General features: G+C 32.1%; 1 protein-coding gene across 5 annotated transcripts in view; it reads right to left on the reverse strand.

Annotated features, from left to right (window-relative positions):
- The window catches only part of LOC120771172 (high affinity cAMP-specific and IBMX-insensitive 3',5'-cyclic phosphodiesterase 8), a 101798-nt gene that overhangs the window by 9593 nt on the left and 76921 nt on the right, over window positions 1–15284 (reverse strand). For all 5 annotated transcript variants that reach the window (XM_040099061.1, XM_040099062.1, XM_040099063.1 and 2 more), the window contains 3 exons: window positions 6889–6945; window positions 6592–6791; window positions 6268–6327 (listed from right to left, as the gene is read on the reverse strand). In XM_040099061.1, coding sequence (XP_039954995.1) covers window positions 6268–6327; window positions 6592–6791; window positions 6889–6945 — 317 coding nt within the window. The remainder of the gene's footprint in view (window positions 1–6267; window positions 6328–6591; window positions 6792–6888; window positions 6946–15284) is intronic.

Consider the following 15284-nt stretch of genomic DNA (forward strand, 5'->3'; position numbering starts at 1 on the left):
GTAGTTTTTATATGGGTTTTCGATACAACAAAACTAATAATTATTAATTATATAATGTTTTTTTTCATTTGCAAAATTTTTATTTTTAACTAAAAATGTTGTTATAGTTAAATTTTTTTAATTTTAATTTAAATTTTAATTTTTCTAAATTAACTTAATTTTTTTAATTAATAAATTTTTTGTTTCAATTTAATGAAAAAAATTTTTATAGTTTAAATTTAAAATTTGACTAGTTATTATTTTTTTAATTACGTTATTTTTTTAATTATTTAATTTTTTTTTAATTTAAATTTAGTGAGTCTTTATACATTTTTTTTTGTTTTTCTATTTACGACTTTTTACTCTTCAATATAAAAATTATTTAGTGTTGATTTTTAAACTGAAATTAAAAATTTTGTTTAAATTAAATTCTTTAAAACTAATTTAATTTTTTTTAAGTTATTTTTTTATTAAATAATTTTTATTTTCAATTCAATAAATTTGTATAAAATTTTTTGCAGTTTGAACGTTTTTGTTTTTTTTTTTAATTAATCCAATTCTTTAAAATGTAAAATGTAAATAATATTTTTAATTAGGTTAATTTTTTTAATTAATTAATTTTTTTCAATTTAATTCAATTTTCAACCTGTATAAAAGTTTTTATAATTTGAGTTTTGAATTTTATTAATTAAATTAAAAAAAATATTTATATTTTTTTTAATTAAGTTAATTTTTTTAATAAATTAATGTAATTTTTTTCATTTTAATAAGTCTTTACAACATTTTTTGCGGTTTGCAATTTACTACTTTTTACTCTTAAAAAAATTATTTAGTGTTGCTTTTTGAAACTGCGTTTTTTATAAAAAATTATTAATTTTTTAAAATTTTTTAATTTTTTTTATTTAAGAATTTTTTGTTTTGTTTTAAATAAAAAAAAAAAAAACAAATTTAAATTGGAAGTTTGTAAATTTACCTAATTTGTTTTTGAAAAAAAATTTAATAAGTTGAATTATTGAGTTTTTTATAGCAACTTGTCTGCATTTTTGAAAGTTTTTAAAATTTAATTAATTTTTTAATTTGTTTTTTTTTTCGTTTTTGGATTAAAATTTTTTTATTAAATTTTAGTTTTAATAAATTTAATATTTTTATCAACAAAAAATATACATTTTTTAATTTAAAATATTTTAATATAATAAATTATTATTTTTTAATTGTCTAAACCTTCAAAAAGGGATTTTATTGTTTTATGGCAACTTCTCAGCATTTTTTGAAGTTTTTGAATTTAAATTTCCTTCACAACTCACAAAGCGCCGTAAAATTCAGCTGAAAAGTTTGCGTAAAGCATTTGCTTTAATGACCACTTTGCTTCGTTTTGCACTTACACTTACATAAATATATGCATACATACATGCTGCATACATACAAATGCAGCAAACAACATTTTAAGTAAGAAAGTGTGTATTTTGTGGCAACTTGGCCGTTAAAGTTTTACGATTTTCCACTTTCCATTCAACAATCTATGTATATGGTGGATGGCATAAGATTTTAGAGATTACAGCGTGTACATTTCCTTTGCTCACATATACACTCATGTAAATACAAATATATGTATATGGTATATATGTATATTGGTATTGGTGCTATAAATTGGCTTTTGGTTTTAAAAATGAAATAAATTTTTTGGTTAAATCGTACATGGCACTCCACACACAATAATCACTCATACCATGACAAATACGTTTACTTGCAATAGGGTGTTTATTAAAGGTTTTAAGAACCTCCTTTTACTAAATAGTATAAATTTCGATTTTTTTTTCAATTTCCATATAGCTAATTGATGTATTTCGGTGTCAAACACGGTTTAGTTGGAACTAATTTGAGGCTTGAGCTGCCACCAAATGATTATTGTTCGCTTTTAAAAACGATATCATGCCATTCATATAGAAATCCAGCCTTTTCTACTACCATTTATTAGGGTCACCCCTTAAAATCCTTTCACTGTGTGTAAAACCATCAGCTTATTTACTTCCATCATCATCTTAATTACAAATCGCCCCTTAAAATGAGTATTAACCAAAGTGACTGTCCCCTATCAACAAAGCCGGATACACTTTCTATTGCAGCGTAATTGGTCGGACTGCAAGCACAGCTAGCTGGATGCCAAACAAAGGTTGTGTGTTCTCTTGTGTACTACGTTTCCGTTACAAGTTGTGTTGGAAATTAATTTCAATGCTTCGATGGACTCGCTTATTGTACCGAAAAAGCTTAAGAGTTCCACAGAGCACAATGAGGGAAGGTCAAAGCGGATGGGTGGAAACGAAATGAGTGTCGTTGCAGGCTAACAAGGAGCAGAAGTTTAAAATTGTCTTATCAGGATGTAGTTTTCTCGTTGCAAGAGATTTAATTAAAGGTGTCGCATTACAGTTGAGCAAAATGCTTTTTCAAAGTCGGGGAGAAGTAAGCTTACAGTAAAGTTAGGGTGAAATGAGTGGATTAAATATTTAAAATGTGCAAGGGAGTTCATATTGGGAAATGTTTTAGGGTCTATTAATACACTTGTATATAAATATATGCATATATATACAATATATTCTCAGTCTTCGAAACATTTTTCATAAGCAGTTTTTGGAATGGCCTTTAGCTTCTTCAGCGAATTTTGTTTTATCTCTACGATCGACTGAAAACGGATTCCACGGAGCGGAAAATTCAGCTAGGCGAACAAGAAAAAAACACACGGAGTAATCTGATAAATACGGTGGTTGACCGATGGTATTCATTGCGTCCATCGAGATACCTAAATATTGCTAAGTATTGGCCGAAAAAAGATCTTAAAAATAAAAAATCACCGAAAATGTTTCAACTGTCTGGCAAAACTGAAAAATGGAGGAGACAAAGCCTGCATATTTCCACTTTACCTTCGTCCATTTACAAGTTAGCGTCCGATAAAATTTGTAGTGTTGTCCTACAAGCTTATTGTGCTTACTGGAAGCAGGTAGTTGAGTGCATCTGCTACATTCTACATTAAGCCAGAGGAAAATTGCTGTGACAAAAGAGACCAAAGGCCAACGGAGACCCAACTCGTTCGCAATCCGATATATCAGATGAGTCTGACAATAAAATAGCTTGATGCTATCGACAGTAAGGACAGCCCTCCTTAAGTAACTTTGAGCGGATAGTATTATCACTATTATCTGCCAACGTAGTGAAGGCTCACCTCACCAAAAGCAGCTGCCCATCGGAGCAATACATCTAATATTATCTTAAGGGTAGCGACGTCTGTCAGCGTTGCAGTGAGCTGGTGTTTTTGTTATTGTTGTAATGGGTGCCTAATCCCCGCTAGGATGGTAGGGATTAGCTAAGTTGTCGTCGACGTCATCCAACGGTAGGCAGTTTCAACGGAGTGGGGTTTGTGGGTCAAACGAAGAGGTGGTCAGTGTCATACAGAGACTCAATGCACGCAGGACATATGTATATCAGATATGTCGAGGTCTATTCTGGATAGACAGGAGTTTAACCTGACACAGTATCTTGAATGAAGCTGCGCAAGGTCACTCTCGAGCGCTTCATCTGCAGTGGGTGGAGGTTTGACTCCAAGTACGCCATTCGCTGGAAGGGAGTCGGTGAAGGTGTTGGTGGCGCTACTGTGAATGGCGATCAATGCTTGTCGCAAGTTAGTTGTGTACTTTTAATCTAATCTAATGATCTGGTAGATTAGAAGTATGCCTGTGGGATAGCCGCCTACAGAAAACTTCCCTTCCAACCGTTCCTTTTAATTTCCACCCAACCGGGAGAGAAAATTTTATAATTTCTTATCGTACATCAAAAATTTAAGTTTTGAGACAATTTTATTCAATAAAAAGCAAGACACAGAAATTGCAGTGTTTAATTTTTAACTTAAAAAATATTTAATATTTAATGAAAATCTGAAAACCTATGTAAAGGTTATGTAATCAACTTGGTTATAAAGTGAGGCCTACATTAAGGCGCAAAGAAATGTGTATTATTTTAAAAATATATATTTATTTCAAATAATATGGTGAATTGGCGGCTATGATGTTATCAAAGTGCTGTGCTTACTATTGAAACTGAGTTGAATGAATAATAATCAAGGTTACGCTTTCCAATGGCTCCACCTACGAACGAGAATATTGTTGTCTACATTTTGGCGCAATGAAAAAAAGATTCAAAAATTGCTGTTTTGGTTTCGCTTTTCTTTAAAGCTAAATCACGTTGAAAATCACCAATTCTTTTTACTATTTTTTGTTTTTTTTTAATTGCTCACTATCTTTCCGGTATAATTGCGCTTTTCAGTACTTCGCAATCCCTTCCATCAACAGCGATTAACTTGCGGTGTGCATCGATAAGTTGCCAACCACAATTAGCGCACGATCAATGAGTGCTCTCCACTTATTAGCTTCCACGCTTAATAAGTTATGCACTCTTCTAACGATGTGCAATAAAGAATTAATCTCCAACTCGCTTGTTTATCGCACTTTTTTTCAACTTTTTTCTACAAAATCTGCACTCATCCCCGCCAGCTGGTACTATTGCCAGCGATTATCTTGCACTGCAGCAGCAAGGCAGCCCTTCAAAGAGCAGCTGAGCGCGTGTAAGTAAGCATAAATAGGAAGCGCTGCTGACGATAGGAAATCGCTTATTGCATTACTTTATTAATTAAGCCGGCGTTAGTACCTACGAGCATTAGCTGGCCATCTAGCACTCTTCAGGTATTTTTAATGTTTTTTTTTCTCTCTATTTTTGTATTTGGCACCCGCGGCTTCATCAGGTTGTTGCCTCTGGCAACTAGTGTGAGTTGCTGCTCATTTCAGTGCAACTTGATTAAAAGTTTTAATGAAAACGTCTTAAAGTGATATGTCTTCGACTTCTTGAGCGTGGGTGTATGTGTATTTGTGTTGTTTCTAGCGTGCGTAGTTGTGTAAGGGCGCAGACATATGTGCATGTGGCTAGCACACGTTGCCAGGCAGTTATTTATCCAACTCACATAGAGTAAATCAAAACTTTTAATTTGTTAAGCCAAGTTGTGGAAATAATCTTATTTTTCTTTTACTTTCTTTGGCTTTGAGCTCATACAGGTGTTAGGTAAATATTAGAAATAAATAAAAGTTGAAAAGTACCTGTTGATTGAAGCACTGTTATGTTCTAAGAGATGATTGTGACAAATTGCGAAAATTTATTTTTGTATATTTATGAGTATTAGGGTAGTATATAAATATTGGGGGAAAAATTTCAATTAAATTTTCATAATCAATTTACCACGAAGTTTGCAACATCAAGGGAAAAACGCCGGAGAGCGGAGATAGAAGAAGATGGTTAAATTTTGTAGAAGAAAAATATTGTTTTACACTTCATAGGGAAATCTATTCTATGATCTTTGACACTTGAGTGACATATGTATGTACTTCGTAACTGAAGTTAAAATTTAGTTTTCATATTTTTATTTGAAGCTTCAATTTAGTGGAAGCAGTAAAAGAAGATAGTTAGCTTTAAGGACCACCCTAATACTACAATTTATTTCTCATATTTTTGTTATAACCACAGCTCCAATTTTGTATAAGAAATTAAAAAAGTAATATAGTTAACTTTTTAAGGACTACCCTAATACTAAAACGATTTTCAAATTTTTATTTTAATCATAGCTCCGATTTAGTGGAAGCAAAAAAAAGATAGTTAAAGAGCCACCCTAATACTAAAATTTATTTTTAATATTTTTATTTTAACCATAGCTCCGATTTAGTGAAAGATATTAAAAAAATATATATATTTAATTTTTTAAGGAGCACCCTAATACTAAAACTTGTTTTACATATTTTTATTTTAGCATAGCTCCGATTGAGTGGAAGAAGTTAAAAAATATATATATTTAAGTTTTTAATGATCACCCTAACACCAATATTTATTTTTCATATTTTTATTTTAACCATTGATCCGAATTAGTGGGAGAAATTAAAAAAAACATATAGTTAACTTTTGAAGAACCACCCTAATAATGAAATGCAAACTCACTTTTGCATTGGTAAGGACCACCCTAATAATAAAAAGTACGAACATGACATGATATTTTAGGTCAATACAAACTACAGCTTATATATTGTACAACCCTGTATTGATGTAACTTTCTTTTCTAAAAATTCTATGTAACGTAAAATTTTAAATAATTAGAACCACCCTAAAATATTTCAAAAACTGCTAATACCTAAACGTTAATATTTTGTAAACGAATGAAAAATTTCCAATTCATATAGTTGGCAACGCCGGCAAGTTACTCACCTCTTTTTAACCACAGCAATTATTGTCGTAAAATGATGGCCATTTGTGTGACGAATTGATCTAAAGAAATGGAAGAACAGATAAGTCAGCATTAATCAAGTGAAATAGAAAGGAAAACAAAATCGAAGTTCACTCAGCGCACAATGGCCGAGGCAAGAGACAAGCCAAGGTTTCTTCAGCTAAAGGCAGCATTTTGCGTGAGAGCGCAAGCAGCGCTGTTGACGCGTCAAATATTAACCGTTGTGAACTTTTTTATATAATATAATACTCTAGGTATGCGTAAGCAACCTTGTCACTATTAGCCGGCCATCATTTATCACCCACCTGGCTATATATTCAGCATCCAAGTGCTTTGTCGAGCGTGCATCAATTATAATCAAATGATAGAACTCCTCATTGGTATTGGTGAGGGTGTCGAGGGCGCCCTCTTTGGTGCGCGCCACCGTCACATCGAGCTGCTGCCGGTGGCATGCCTCCGTTACCACTTCGCAGATGTTGTCCGACTTGTGGAAAACCAATAGAGCCTGGAGAAATTGTTAATATATTATTCATTAGCTTATAGTCTGTGGTAATAAGGCGACAAATAGTTTTGAGAAATTTTGCATACAATTTCGCACTAACCTTGAGTTGGGGATTCGGTGGTAATACGGTTGGAAATTTCACGTCCATGAGAGATCGCTGCAAAGATATAATAGTAAAGAGAAAAAAATATTATTTTTTAGCGAAAAGTGTTGATAAAAAAATATTTTCAATTATTTCGCTTGGAAAATTATGCTTTTTTTTATTAAGTAAGGGGATATTTGTAGCACAAACACACGCACATTGTTTGCATGGCTTTGGCGCGCGCTTTGTCAGCAAAATGCCACACAAATTGAATTTGGTAGCATGGCAGATCCATTTAGTGCTCAATGTTCGTAGCTTAAGTTACGCATTAAAATGCTTTTAGCATTGTGAGCAAAGTGAGACATTACGACTACATTATATGTATGTGTGTGTTTATAGGAAAGGGATATACTTTCTGCTAGTCAGCGCATAAATTATTGTTTTTGTTGTCGTGCTGACATTTTATACGAAGATAAATTATAAGTTCAGCAAGCAGTCTTGCGCTGCTGGGGTATGGTCACTGAGTGGTGACTAAGTGATTTAAAATTGCTCAAAAGCATAAAGTGCATTAAAATATTGTTTCTTAGTACTTGGAGGGGTTTTAGGAATTATAAATCCTTTTCTGGATTGTGATTTTTTATGTAACATAGGGAAAGTTAATAAAAAAAGTTTTAAAAGAAGATTTTAGTAAATTTAAAAAAAATCGAAACATGAGCAAGTGAATCTTTATAGCCCCTATAGTAGTATTAATTTTATATTTTTGTCAAAAATTTATTTTTGAAATTTTAATTTTTTTCAAAAATCGAAATATGAAAAAATTGTTAAGAAATTGATAGTAAAAATAACAATTTTCCTTTTCATTAGTATCTGGACTAGAATATTATATATATTTCATTCTTTAATGGAAAGTTATTGAAGATAGGCCTACATATAGATACACATGTTCAAAAATATGAAAACAGCGAAAATTTTAAATTAAAAAAAAATAAAAAATTTAATAAAAAGCGAGCAATGAAAATCAAAATAATATATATAAAATATATTTTCGCGTATTTTGTATTTCAATATTTCACTTATAAAATCAATTAGTGTCGGATAAATATACTTATTTATTAAAAGAAATCGCTATAGGATTTTTTTAGATTATCAGTTTATAAAAATTTAAAATCTGATTTTTTTGGCAAATATTGTCAGTCATAAAAATGTTTTTTTTTCGAAATTGTTACTTAAAAACAAATTTTTTCAAGCTTATTGAAGCAAGTAAAGTTTCTTATTTTAAAAGCTAAAAAGGGTTCTCCACTGCTACGGAGATGCCGGACTTTTTTGTTCATTAAACCTAAAAAAAAGTTTCTAAAAGGAACAAATATTGTCCGTACAATGAACTCTAGTAAAAAAAAAAACAAAAATGCCGAAATGCCGTCAAGAAACCGATTTAAAATTGAATATGTTATTTTTAATTTTGTAAACTATCAAAATATGAAAAAAATAAGAAAATATATATTTTTCCAAAATTTCACATCCGGTGTCCCCAACAAAAAAATTTTGAAATGTTACATTTTCATTTATCGAAATATTTTAAGAAAGTTTCCTCCAAAAAACCTACTTCTGCTAATTTCTTGTTGCTTTGGCAAAAACTCTCATTCAGTCCCTTAAATCTATTTAAACTTGCGTTAAAAGCAACGACTCTAAACTGGCGCTTCGTGACGTGAAAGTTATAAAAAGTCGATTATAGCATATTTTCGCTTATTTTTAGGCATCGCAAAGCGTTGAGGCTTTTTAGCATAACAGTTCTCACATATTTAGGTTCGGAAGCTGTAGTTCAATGTTTTTAGTGTTAGAATTTTTTGTCGGTAGCTCTTTCTTAAAGAGTATCAAATTAACAGAAATGAACTAAAAAAAGATTAAATGATTATAAATTGCTTTTTTGGGGTTCACAACTATGTATATTTCTGTTCGCGTGAGTTTATACATTCGTGGTCACGCAAACCTTACCACGATCCATTCTTAAATTTTTTTTCGGACTTTTTCGTTCGTTCGGGATTTTCTTTAATTTCGTTTTTTTATGTTTTTAGTAAGTATAAGTAAATAAATTATATTATAATCATAGTTTTTAATTTATTACGTTTGATGAATAAAACACAAATTAGCTTCTCTGTGCTTATACAAAAGCGGCCGATTTTAATGTGTTTAAAGTGATACACCTGCTAAACTCCATGTTTCAATTAAAAAAGAATAAAATAAAATATTTTTTATAATAATTTAAAACAATAAAAAATATAATTTTTTCAACGCATGTCCGGCTCTTACATTTCGAGCTCATTTTGTAAAGCTCATGAGCTGAATGTGTTTTGTTTTTAATTTTTAATATTTTTTGATTAATAACATGTCATTAACTTATTTCTAAATAAAAAAAATCTATACCGCAAAAAGTACCGCTATAAAATGTAGTCAAATATGCTTGAAAATTTTGAGTGGTAAGGTTTGCGTGGCCACGCAATTCATTCATATCAGTAGTACATTAGCTCACGTAATTTGTGACACCTGCTAGGAAGTCCTTTAAATACAGAATTCATTTCATTCATATTTCTTTTTATTTTATATTATATGTTTATTTAGGATGCGGGTGCGTATGAGTAACTGAAACTAGAGTATGAGTGATGTCACACGTGGCGTATGAGCAACCTGTGTATGTATGAATTGTGTGGGAAAGCGGTTCAATGAGGATATATTTAATATACAAGAAGCTATTCTAGAAGTTATAACTTTTTGCTCTACACTCGGCTCCACTACTCAATACTCTAGCAGTAATTGCTTTCTTTAGAGTTGCCGGTTCGACCAAGTTGTGCTAAGCATATAATTAAAAAACTTCAAAATATTTGATAGGAAAGTTAATCAGCAAAATATTGAATAAGAAAGTGAGAATTACTAAGTTGATTAAATATTTTAAATATTTTCCTTTGTGATTTCAAAATTTTTAAGGCACCTCAAAGCACCCACAGAGATGAAAACAGCGTCCAATACCAACAAAATACTAAATAATTTTAATATTTCGGAATTTTTTTAATGTGAATTACACTTTAAATATACAGTGTAGTGATATTTTCTGCATTACTATTTTTTATAGATTTTATTCTGAAAGTGTAAATATTGCCAAAATATTAAAACAGTTATATTTTTGTAATCCTTACACTTGCAGAATAAAATCTGCCACTAAATTCACTTTAAGAATTTATTACTTTTATTCCGAAAAAAATCTGCCTATAAATTCACTTAAAGATTATATATTTATTATATTTGCCTGTGTGATAATAAAACAGCTTAAAGTTATATTAATCTCTTACACTGCTTTCATATCTCTGCACATGAAAAATGTACAGACACGCTCTTGAGAAAATCCCAACAAAAGCAGCCAATTGCAATTCAACCGAAAAAGTGAAATTTTAAGGCTTCAATTTCGGTGAGTTTAGTGCGCATTTCCAATTTCGTGTTAATACTTTTACGACTTCATTCGGGAGCATTAAAGTAAATACGTATGTACAGATGAAATATATATAATATCACATATATATACATATGTATATATATATATGTACACAGGGCGGTGAGTGTAAGTCAATAAGCTTATGTTATGGGTATTAAGGGAGGTTAAATTGAATTTGGAGCAATATAAGCTGATGAAGATTATGATACTAAAATTTAAAACTGAGAAGACAAATTAAGAGCTTTCTTTGACTTGATGTAAACAAATTTAAATCAGCCACATTTGTTAGGACTCCTTTCAAATCTTTGAATATTTCTGAAAAAGCCCAAAATATCTAGAATTTCTGCAAAGTAATATTGACTTTAATGTCAAAAAAAAAAAAAATTAACTGCTAGAAAAATGAAAATGTGTATTTTTGTGAACTTCTCTTATATCCGATATTTTCATCAAACTAATTTTTTATTATAAAAGCAAAATGTGCCAACCTAATGTAAGGTAAGTCAAAACCTCAAATCCCATTACAACAAATTATTACGCGCCCAATAGTATGCAATATCGCAATAAGCTTTACGCTTTTACGTTTGTGCGCTTATAACATATCCCAGTGAACAATTTTGGAGACCATGCGAAGTTTCAAGTTGGTATTCTCTAAGGATACTGAATGCAAACCAAATCAAGAAGGGAACGATGTAATTATCAGCATTTAGATACAAAAATTAATAACAAATACATACGATTAGTAACTCAAACCATTTTGCCGAAAAATAACATTGCGCTCAAGTTGAAACCCAATATATTTCCGCATATAATACCCTACGTCAGACTTAAATATTTAAAAATAACATGCGATTTCAAAAAACAAAAAAAACAGAAACTTGAAAAACTAACCAAGCCTAATGTTTGCTGGGTTATCTTTATCGTATAAATCTGCCTTCATATTTTAAACAATAAAATTTCACCTTTTGAATGTTTCGCCTTCCAAAGGCTTCGCATTATGCTCACCCTTTATCACAATACAACACTGGTGCGCTGTTTTCTTTTGTGACCCCATTTACTTTTGACTTAAACGCGTCGAATTTCAAGGAAATGGTATGATTAAAGGATTTCATTATTTCAGTTTATTTGCGCTTTTCGTTACAATTCGAGGCTTTTGTATCGTCAAACAAAAGGACTACAACAGAAAGGTGTAGCAGAACATTTTCATTTGAATGCCTGCAAAGCGCGTAGAATGACAAGGTAAGAAGACGTCAAACAAAGCCGCTTTTAAGAATAAGATGCCCATGATCTATAGGAAAATGCGAAAATATTAAATTCTTACAATTAAAGTATTGACTTGGTTTTGTAGTTCATTATAAAAGCAGTTTAAAACGTTAATTTTAACCGCAGCAAAGCTATAATATGCTCCACAGTTACATTGCTTGTGGTAGCTATATGTTATAGTAGTCCGATGTGAACAATTTATTTGAAGATTGTGGCGCTGCTTTGGATAATAATCCATGATAAGTTTTGTGAAAGTATGGTGTCATATAAAAAAGTTTTCCATGTGAGGACCTGATTTGTATCGATCAGTTTGTACGACAGCTAAATGCTATAGTCGTCTGATCTGAAAAATATTTTCAGAGATTGTAGCGCTAATGTAGAAAATAATCTGCGCCAAATTTTGTGGAGATACCTCGTCATATAAAAAGACTTTCTATACAGAAACTTGATTTTGATCAGCCAGTTTATATGGCAGCTATATCTTATAGTAGTCTGATAGCAATGGTTCTGACCAATAAGCAGCTACTTGAGGAAAAAATTATGTCTGCAAAATTTCAAAACGATATCTCAAAAACTGAATAAGTAATTTGCCTATATACGGATAGACCGACACCAGCTGGTCACGCTGATCATTAATACGTAGGTTGCCTTTTATATTTCCAGATTTGGCACTGTTGCAATCTGCAAAGTCACTATTGTATCGTAAAGTTTGACAATTTTGTTGTTATACATACTCAGAAGGTTTTGACACAAGAGCGCTATTAGTGTTGTTTAAAGTAACTTAAAATATTCTACTGGACCAAAAAATAGAAATAAATCGCGAACACGAACGATCGCACGATTATCATTTACAACTTTCAACGTGGATTAAGATTGCATAGATAAACTGAATACAATTTTTAACGCTTAAGCTTCATCAAGGACCAGTGTGTATCGCTGGTATGGTGAATTCAATCGGGGTCGTAGATTACTTCAAGACGAATTTCGTGAAGATCGTCCAAAATCAATTTTTGTTTCGTTCCGGAAACTATTGAGGCTGTACGCAACCTGACATTGCAAGATCGTCATGTGACCTATCGCGAGATTGACATAACTATGGGTATTAACGGGACTAGCATATGACGTCATGACAGATGATGTTGCGTGAATTTATGCGTACCAGCTCCAAAGTAAACAGCTGTCGATTGTATGTGCGTTTCAGTAAGAGCCAAACCCAACAAAAATTGTTCGAGCACGAAGCACTTACAAGCAAATGGTTGCTTGCTTTCTTCGGAAAAGCTGGGCATGTTGCAACCATACCACTGGAACAAAGCAGTACTGTAAGTTCTCAGTGGTATACAACCATTTGTTCGACGGTTGTCTTTTAACAAGTCAAGAAAACCAACCGCCGATGACGGATCATTCTTCACCATGACATCTACTGAAACAATTGTAATTTTGAGCACTAAAAACATCGGCTTGATGACTCATCCTCCATATAGACCTGACTTGGCACCGATTGACTTCTTTTTATTCCCGTGGGTAAAAAATCAACTAAGAGTTCAATGTTTTTCGACACCTGAAAAGGCAGTTGATGCGTTCAAAAGGCAAGCTTTGGAGGAACCTCAATCAGATTGACAAAAGCGCCTCGACATTTGGTTCAAACTCATGCAAAAGTGCACAGATCTTAATGGCGAATATTTTAAAAACTGTAAAGCAATTTTCGCTGATTAAAATTTGTTTTTGTTCGCGACTCCCGAAATATAAAAGGCAACCAACATATATGCATTTTTAGGCTCTCAGTCGGTTCTTACCGAGTGTTACAAAGTTTATGCGGTTAATATATAATTTGAGACCCATGAGAGTTACAATAACTTTAGTATATCGCTTAAGTCCATAGCAAATTCATTTTCTACACTCAAATTCCTATAATTTCACAATCGCAAATTCCCTCACAAATTAAATGCCAGTAATGACAACTGCAAACAATGTCATTTGACATAAGTGCTAAAAAAACAGTTATGCGCTCATATATATCGCATGAGCAGTAAATTGACGCCATACTTTTGTTTCGAGGGCGTGATTTCCCAGCGTCAAGTCAGCGCCTATAAATAGAACGCGGCGCATTTGAATATAACTTTGCGTACGTTTTTCGTTAACAAGCCGAAATTCATTTCACTTAAAAGTGTGCGGATTATAAATGGCTGTACAAAAGCATAAAAAGTGCTTTAAATTTTAATATTTGCAAATTCAAGTATTCGAAATTCCGGTAATTACTTGCGTGTTTACCCATGGCTTGTTTGCCACAGTGGCGAGTGCGGCGGCAGCGTACGATTTCTGTTTACGCAATTACGAATATTTTTGTTTACATTTATTGAGCGCTTATTTCGCAATGTTTTACTTTTTATACAGAAATTATTGAATGTACACGCTTGAGGGCCCTTTTTGGCATGCGGTGAATTTTGATTTCTATTTCTAAGCGAATGCTTTCTTTGAAAACATTTGTTTGCGAAACTTTTTAAGTGCTAATTTAATAATTTTTAGTTGGAACTGCATGTGAAGCCATTAGGCGAAATTTATTGTTGCAGAAGTCGATAGAATAGTTTGATTTGCTAAGAGGTTTGGGGGTTTTGAGAATTATAAATTAGAGCGGAACTGCGATTAACTTTTTCTTCTAAAAAATGCTATATTATATGTGTATATGAATAATATTTAAATTCCAATTCATGTGAACCTCATACTAAAGACAGGATATTTTTTTAACAAATATATATAAAGCCTTTCCAAAGCTTGCTGGGATAAATCCAATTATACTAGGAAGTGCTTACATGTAGATTTCAATATTGCTTTAGCAAAACCCTAAAGGTTATTAGTCTTTGGTCAGATTAACAATCGGAGGTATACATACAGAGTAATCAAAATAAGCAAAAAAGTCTTGCGGTATTTGCGCTAGTTGGCGCTGAAAGCGCGTAGTTCTAGTTTTATTCGTCGCATCGGGTCATGCTACACCTTTTTGTAAAGCTCACGCTAACACGAGTTTGATTGATTGTCGTTTCTTTTAAGTCGTTCGTGAGTTATAGCGTCGCAAACATGGAGCAAAATAAAGAGAAAATACGGCATATTTTACAGTACTACTATGATAAATGCAAAAATGCATCCCAAGCCGCCAATAAAATTTGTACAGTTTATGGACCCGATACAGTTTCCATTTCCACCGCACAATGATGGTTTCAACGTTTTCGTTCTGGTGTAGAGGTGGTCGAAGATGCGCCACGCTCCGGAAGGCCTGTCGTCGAAAATTGTGATAAAATCGCTGAATTGGTCGAAAGAGACCGGCATAGTTGCAGCCGTAGCATCGGTCAAGAGCTGGGCATGAGTCATCAAAAATTCATTTCAATTTCAATAAAAAAAAATTCAATAAAAATACCGCAAGACTTTTTTGACAACCCATTACAATATTCGTCTTTAAGTTATCTAGCTAAGACACACACCACAAATCACCTTCTTGAAGTTATATAGCTAAGACACACACCCAAATCACCGTTTTGAAGTTATCTAGCTAAGACACACAATCACCGAATAAACTTTGCTAAGTGATAGATGATTTCTTCCACTATGAAATTTATTATGCTGAGGTGTTTTGTTTTTATTCCCACCAGGTATTTGAGCCTTGATCTTGAAAAGGCGAGAAAAT

The sequence above is a fragment of the Bactrocera tryoni genome, chromosome 3 (assembly GCF_016617805.1).
Source record: "Bactrocera tryoni isolate S06 chromosome 3, CSIRO_BtryS06_freeze2, whole genome shotgun sequence".
NCBI classification, from domain to species: Eukaryota; Metazoa; Arthropoda; class Insecta; order Diptera; family Tephritidae; genus Bactrocera; species Bactrocera tryoni.